Below are 7,159 nucleotides of genomic sequence, written 5' to 3' on the forward strand. Positions count from 1 at the left end.
AGCAGAGTGACAGCTGTCTTTTCCCCCCTGCTGTCCAATTGCATCATGGAGGTGCACCCTGGTGCCATCAAACCAATGTAGTTAGGCAGGATTTCAGCCTAAGAAAACAAAAGAATTTTAAGTGTGAATGCTTCAAATAAGGAAGCCAGGTTCTTACCGGTGCACAAAAACGTTATGACCAAGTTCACAGCCCACCAGTACAGAAAACCCAGCCCAGGCTTTAGCCCTGGTGATAAGGCCTTATCAGCATGACAGCCAGCACCTTCTGCAGCTGTTATCAGGCACACAGCCAGCGGAAAGCAGCAGGAGCCCAGCCAGGCGCCTTCTGATGCTGGATAACATCCAGGACACAAAGTTCATAACAGAACGTTTAGAAACCTTTCTTTCCAGGCAGAGGGGGAAGTGCCTTTTCCCTGCGTGGCTCTTCACTTGGGGCTTCATCAGACCATAGTGGTTCTTGTTTGCTCCTGTTGACACCTGTAAAAGAGTCCTGCCAGTCATGCAGCTTGTTTTGCTGTTGCATTATGAGGACAGTTGTGGACAACTGTGGCCCTTCAGATCTTTTGGGGACTGCAAGTCTTGTAACATAATCCCTCACTTGTGGCTATGCATGGGACGGCTGATGGGAGTTGTAGGCCAAAACATTCCTGAAAAGGACTGCCCATTCCTCCCTTAGGATAAAGATGACACAGTAATGCTGGAGTCCGACCTGAAATGAATTTGGGTGTAGAAGGCAATGGCTCGAATCTCAAGTTGTCTAGCAGAAGAAGAAAGTCACCTAATTACAAACAGGGAGGATAGTTAGCCCCTGGTTTCAGTGCCCTCTCCACTGTTGCCAGCACACTACACTTCCAACGCTCCTAAACTTCTTGAACAGGTTTCTAGGACACAGAGCTACAACGGAGAGAGGGTGGAATGTGCAACAAACTGGTTTCACATGTGAATAGATCTAAGCCAATCTGGGAGGTATGGGGATGGGGGATGAAATAGTCTGGAACACCAAAGTTCCAGCAGAAATTTGCAATGCTTAGCCAGTCTTTTCAACTCACTACGTATTACATACTTACAATGAAACTGGGCAGTGTATATGTTTGATCTTTTTTTTTTACTAAAACTCCTACACTATGGGATACAGGCTGAGGAATTTTGGGAGCTGAAGTATAAAAAAAATGTTAACAGGCAGAGAGAGAGATTGACATCACAATCTTCACAAATTTATTTTCAGTATATTTCTCAGAATAGATGGACAGATGATCTACTGACACGCTAAAGACAAAATGGACAGAGGGGGGGAACACCAGTTACAAATCCCGGACATCGGTCAGGAAAGTTGGGGCCTCTAATAATGATGGGGAAAAACATTTTCCCATTTAATTTGTAAATAAAATGTCTAGCTACCAGTTTAGGGAAAATGAATTATCTTTCATGATTTGCCTGGTCTCTTTTTTAGAATCACAACTGACTTTGAATAGAGTGCATTTGTGGCCAAATTTCACTACTCCTTGAGCCAGACCACACAGTGATCCCAGAAACACTCCATGGATTGTAGCTGTACCTGGAACAAAGAGCTGAACTAGCCAGGGTCACTATCCACATTGATCTCTCTCTCTCTCTCTCTCTCCATCCTGCTTTTCCCAGGACTGGGACTTAATATGGAATAAGTAAAAAGGCAAGGACCTAGGTTTTGTGAGCACTCAAATGACTTTCAGGAAATCAGGAGTCTTAAAAATGCTTTATGAACAAACGTCCCCTCAAAACATGCTGTAATCCAGGTGTGCCTCGGTCTACTATAAAGGGTGTCCTTTCTGTGAACAGTTGTACTCACGGCAGGATTTTTAAAAACATCATCTAGAATATGGCCAGTGGTGTCACTAGTGTTGGGGTCATCTGTGCGGTAACCCATGGTGTCACCCTCACTACTGACCTCCTTCCATCCTACACAATACAGAGTCTTTAGTCTTTCTTTTTTGGACAATGTGACTCATTAAGTGAAATTCCTGCATATTACTGAACATCATGGTAATAGTCATGACATAAACAACTCGCAAAATTGTACCTTTCAATTACAGTACCTTACATGCAACCTCAGTGCAGTTACATATAAAGGGGCCCTTCCAAATTTTCTGGGGTTTGGGGTGAAGGACCCCATGAATATGGGAAAACTGCAAATGAAAAAAAGATGGTTCTTTTTACCTAAGGAAAATCTCTAGGTCCTCCAGTGCAACTCTGGGGTCAACATCTGCCAAAGGCTGATCATAGAATCATGCCTAGAGAAGTGTTTTCTCTAGGAACTTCTTCAACACAACTTCTGGCACAGTTGCACTGGAGGACCCATAGATTCTTAGAGAGAACATATTAATCAAAACCACAAATAATCAAATCCGCAAAAGTCAAAGCCAACAATGTGGAGGGCTGGCAGTACCTAGTTTCATATGGTTAAAATGAAAATCTTGTAAAGGGTGATGCTTTTAAACATTTTATATATATATATATATATATATATATATATATATATATATATATATATAAAAATAAAAAACAACCCTGAGACCTCTCCTTTCTCCTTCACCCCACCCATATCATCTCTTCAGTATTTTAATAGGATACAGGCAAACGCCACAGCCTGTTTCTGCCAAAAGGCAGATGTCTGGGGTGCACTAGTGTCACCCACCTTAGGTGTCGCCTGGTACAGACTGCATCCCTGCACCCGACAGTGATGCCACTGGATGTGGCCACTGACCATGCCTTCACCCTAGCACCCTTGTGGCTGGCAGTGGGACTAGGCAGTCTGCAGTGAAGACAGGCACAAGGATCAGAGCAGGCAATAAGGAAAAAGTGTAATTTGAGAGAAAGATAGCATATAAAATAAATGAATAATTAAATATATTTCAAACATTTTATTGTAAGGTTTTTGGGTGCAACCCCATTTCTTCTCTTGCTTGATTTCTCACCAGTTTACATTCCATTCACAAACACTTTTAAAAAAAAAAGACATATACCCCAAATAGTTAACAAAGAAAAAATGAGCAAGCGGTATACATATAAAAAGAAAACATCATATAACACACTTCTGAATTAAAATTTACATGTGGTCCAAGTTCTATGTAACTCATGTATCCCTCCAAGAATTGACCCTGACTTTTATTGAATTTAACCAGTTTGTGCTAACTGCTCTGAAATCAACTGCATTAGCATTTCTTCCACCCACCTTTCATGGTTCAACTTAACTGAACTACAATTCTATCAGTTTTGTGACACTGTAGTACAGAGAAACATACAAGGCACTTTGGTAATTATAGTTCAGTGCAGGGGACTAGAGTTGTCAAGCAAAGGATTCTACATGCCTCAATGAACTACAAACCCTAGATTTCTTACAATGCTGCCATTTCATTTATCTATTGATATAATTGATATATGATATATTTTCTATCGTCTAATGTGTTCTAAGTTCAGCCAACAACCTGGGGTTTCAGATGTGCCAATACATCTGACCCAAAATAAGTTGTTAAAACAACACTTCATCTCCAAACATGCTTGTGATGTTATTCATGGGAGCCCAAATTCTTCTTGAAGAATACATAAGGATAAACAAAACTTAAATTAGATGGTACAAGCCAGAGAAATTGGAATATTATCCTTCAGGCATCAATTTAAATTTAAGACTGGTGTAAACTCAGCATGAAACTATGGGTGAATTCTGAGGTGGGAGTATATTGAAAACCAGGGCTTTCTTACAGCTTTTGCTACAGGAGTAAATTCTCTCTGAGAACAGAGATGTTTGAGCCCAAGGGCAGCTCCTCTATGAAGAAGCCTGTATGCTTCCATTTTCCTTTGTTGTCCTTCTGAAAATGGTGTCAGGAAGTGACACTGTGTCATTACTGTCATTTTTTGAAAGGGATTATAGTCGAAAATTTAGGTTTTGGTGGCTAGTGACGAGGGGTTCTGGGAGGTAGAGCAAGAAGAGGGTGTTCTCATGTGTCTTCAATCATTTGGGAGATTTTTCAGTCTGAAAATCTTGTCAATTTTTAAAAAAAATTGGGGTGCATGTGAGAGATGTTGGAGGACCAGCAGGGACCACAAAAGTGGGCCTCCAGGGCCCATGTACTGCCGAAGGGCAATACCTTGCCCACCCTTGATTTAAACCAATAGTGACTAGAAGGAAATGGTAATGGGTTCAACACTCTTCTGATCAGTGAAGGTAACAGTTGGGTGCAGGTCAGAAAACCACATGTGCCCACCTACAAGCCACTGTCCATGCCTCTCAAGAGACCCATCCAATGCTCTTGAAAACCATTCCTTCTGATAATATATAAGTGGCTTTTACAAAGTTGGAATCAAAAGCATTAAGTGTGAAATTTATCCTCTGTGTCCTGTTTTCCTAACCTTTAGATCCTCCCCTGAAGTGATCTCTCTTCCCAACCCTTTGTTAGTAACCATCAACAGGTAGAAAGGCACATTTCACATTTGCCACTGAATGCACTATCAGTCCCCAGATTAAGTAACATGACTGTGACAGCCTCAAGGATTCTACATTCCAGAAGCAGAGCTTTGTTATTTAACCATAAAGAAGCTTGTTTTTATACCAAAATGAAAAACCAGATCCAAACACGACCCAGCAATGCATCACCAGAGGTTGAAGACTAAGAGCCAGGTGGAAGTGCCTGGGCTTCAGCCCCAGTAGGTATATCATTCTCTGAAGCCGCACCATGGTCTTTTTCACTTTTGCATGGAAGTGGAGAGATCTTCATTTTACCTTCAGGCTCAAATCTCAACAGCCATTCTTGATCTTGAGACCCAGGCTGGGAGAGACGTGCTCTCGTCACCTTGGAGACACCATGGCTAGCTGAACCAGCATGCTCCACTGCCTCTGGGTGCAGCCACAACCGGGCCTCGAAGTAGCGTTCCACTATTGAAAGATACTCTATGTCTTCCCCAGCTTCCCCAGGAAATCTCACTGAAACGAGGAGCTGGCAGCCTAAGGACATGCGGCTGAGTTTCTGACTGAAATGATTAACCGTGTCCAGCAGCAAGGCCACCAACTGAGCAGCCACACTTGGGCCTGGGCAACTGCTCAAATACTTCTCCAAGCCATCCAGCACTACCAGGGTGGGGCAGCTGGTCTGCTGCAGGTTGGCCACCACCTGAAACAGCTCCTGAAAGGATGGTGGGTACAAGAACTGTATTCTCTAGGGAAGGAAAAGAAAGAGCATTAATGACCTAGGTTGGGAGGCATGAAGAAATTGCAATGGGAGGGTGGGGGGAGATGTGAAAGGTGAGATAGAAAGTTAGCCAAGGCCTGTTACAGACTGCCAAAATAAAGCTGCTTCGGGTCTCTTTGGAGGTATGCTGTTTAAATGATGCACGCATCCTAAGAATCCGGAAACTGCACCAAAGCTGCACTCCAGTGCTTAGGAATGGAGTGTGGCTTTGGTGCGACCTCTGGACTCTTAGGACCCATGCATCATTTAAATAGCATACCTCCAAAGAGACCCAAAGCAGCTTTATTTGGGCAGTCTGTAACAGGCCCAAGTCGTGGCAGATATTGGAGAATTAATTTCTACTTGGTTCTGTATGATAAACCTGTTGTAGCATGAGCTCATACCAGGCACATGATAAGATATATCACATTTTGCTTTTCACTGCCTAACATCAGAGGTCATTATTAAATCTGCTCTTGCATTTTCTTCTTTGAACTTCCTTAGTAGTTGTTCCAGGTCCATGATGTTTTCAGCTAGTACAGTGGTTCTCAACCTTTAATACAGTTCCTCATGTTGTGGTGACCCCCAACCATAGAGGAGCGTTTTTAATTTGTTGCCTGTTTTATTGAACCCTTCCCTGTATTGTTATGTACTATTTATATGTATTATGCTACCATTTCTTAGATTGTACGCCATGGGCAGGATTACTCTTATCTATTTTATTGTTTGTATGTACAGCAGTGTGCAAATCTACAGATATATATATATATATATATATACACACACACACATAATAATAATAATAATAATAATAATAATAGGAGCGGTGTCTCGGTTCCTAAGACCCTCGGAAATATGTGTTTGACCCCAAAGGGGTTGCAACCCGCTGGTTGAGAACCGCTATGCTAGTAGTAGTGTCATCCACATAGACTGGTGATGTTCCTACTTCCTGTCTTCACTCCTCCTCCTACAGTGTCCAAGCCTGCTCTTCGTATATTTTCTGCATACAAGTTGAACAAAGAGGGTGAAGGAATGCAGCCCTGCCTGACCTTTTTGCCAATTGGGAACCATTCTGTTTCTCCATGTTCTTTCCTAACAGTAGCCTCTTGTCCTAACTACAGATTCCTCATCAGGACTATCGGATGTGGCATCACTCCCACATTTACAGCTTGCTGTTTAAGGGATTCTGGATTTCAGCTCCCAGAAGCCTCAGCTATTTGGCCAATAGCCTGGGATTTTGGGAGCTGGAGTCCAAAGTCTCTTAAAGGGCACAGTTTGGGGACCACTGGGCTACAAGATTTCTCTACAGCAGTGACCCCCAAACTGTGCTCTTTATTAAGGGATTTTGGACTTCAGCTCCCAGAATTCCAGGCTACTGGGCAACATGGGTGAGGCTTCTGGGAGCTGAAGTCCAAAATCCCCTTAAAGAGCACGGTTTGGGGACCACTGGGATATAAGTTGAAGATGCCCAGCCGCCTCTCCTCCCTCCTCCCCACCTGCATGACTGAGGCATCGGCATCTCCTCCCCCACAAGGCAGGCGCTCCAAGGGATGAGGCGATAGGAACATCACCGTCGCCGGAGCAGGGGCAACGCCAGAACCCACTAAAGCAGCCCGGAAGAGCAGTGCCGACCTCCCCGAACCGCTGGGGCCCAAGACCACTAAGGGACGCCGCTGCTTTCCCGGGCCTACGCCCAGCAGAGCGGACATTAAGGCCCCCGCCATCTTCCGAACGCTCAGCCGCGTCAGGCAGGCGCGCCGCAGCCAATCAGGAGCCGCGTTCCCAGCGAAGCAGCCAATCAGAGGTAGCCGAAGCCTCGTCGATATTCCCCACAGGAATGAGCCTCGACGGCGCTTCCAGAGAAGCCGAGGGAGGGTCTGGGGACAAAATGGCGGCCAAAAGGGCTTTTTAGCCTCTGGGTGGGGCTAAAGTGGGGAAAGGAAAGGGAGGCTGGAGCCCAG

General features: G+C 44.2%; 1 protein-coding gene across 2 annotated transcripts; it reads right to left on the bottom strand.

The window, feature by feature from the left end:
* Window positions 1–2,882: 2,882 nt before the first annotated feature.
* On the bottom strand, window positions 2,883–6,936 carry LOC149323123 (ATPase SWSAP1-like). Of its 2 annotated transcripts, none has more exons than XM_089487588.1 (2): window positions 6,770–6,936; window positions 2,883–5,186 (listed from the first exon to the last, which is right to left on the bottom strand). In XM_089487588.1, the coding sequence occupies exons 1-2, from the start codon at window positions 6,920–6,922 to the stop codon at window positions 4,641–4,643; spliced, it is 699 nt and encodes a 232-aa protein (XP_089343714.1). In that variant the 5' UTR covers window positions 6,923–6,936; the 3' UTR covers window positions 2,883–4,640. The 2 variants fall into 2 exon arrangements, with proteins under 2 accessions (XP_089343714.1, XP_089343710.1); XM_089487584.1 differs by having other exon boundaries at window positions 6,695–6,936.
* Window positions 6,937–7,159: the final 223 nt, after the last annotated feature.

Source organism: Sceloporus occidentalis, unplaced genomic scaffold (assembly GCF_023333645.1).
Source record: "Sceloporus occidentalis isolate IW3139 unplaced genomic scaffold, rSceOcc1.0.p SCAF_1, whole genome shotgun sequence".
Taxonomy (NCBI): Eukaryota; Metazoa; Chordata; class Lepidosauria; order Squamata; family Phrynosomatidae; genus Sceloporus; species Sceloporus occidentalis.

What these genes read in the sequence shown, in the direction of transcription:
- LOC149323123 (XM_089487584.1), bottom strand. Translation starts at nt 6,922, where the DNA reads ATGGCGGGGGCCTTAATGTCCGCTCTGCTGGGCGTAGGCCCGGGAAAG. An exon ending in CCGATGCCTCAGTCATGCAG is followed by an intron (nt 5,187 to 6,694) that starts GTGGGGAGGAGG and finishes TTCCTTCCCTAG; the next exon opens with AGAATACAGTTCTTGTACCC.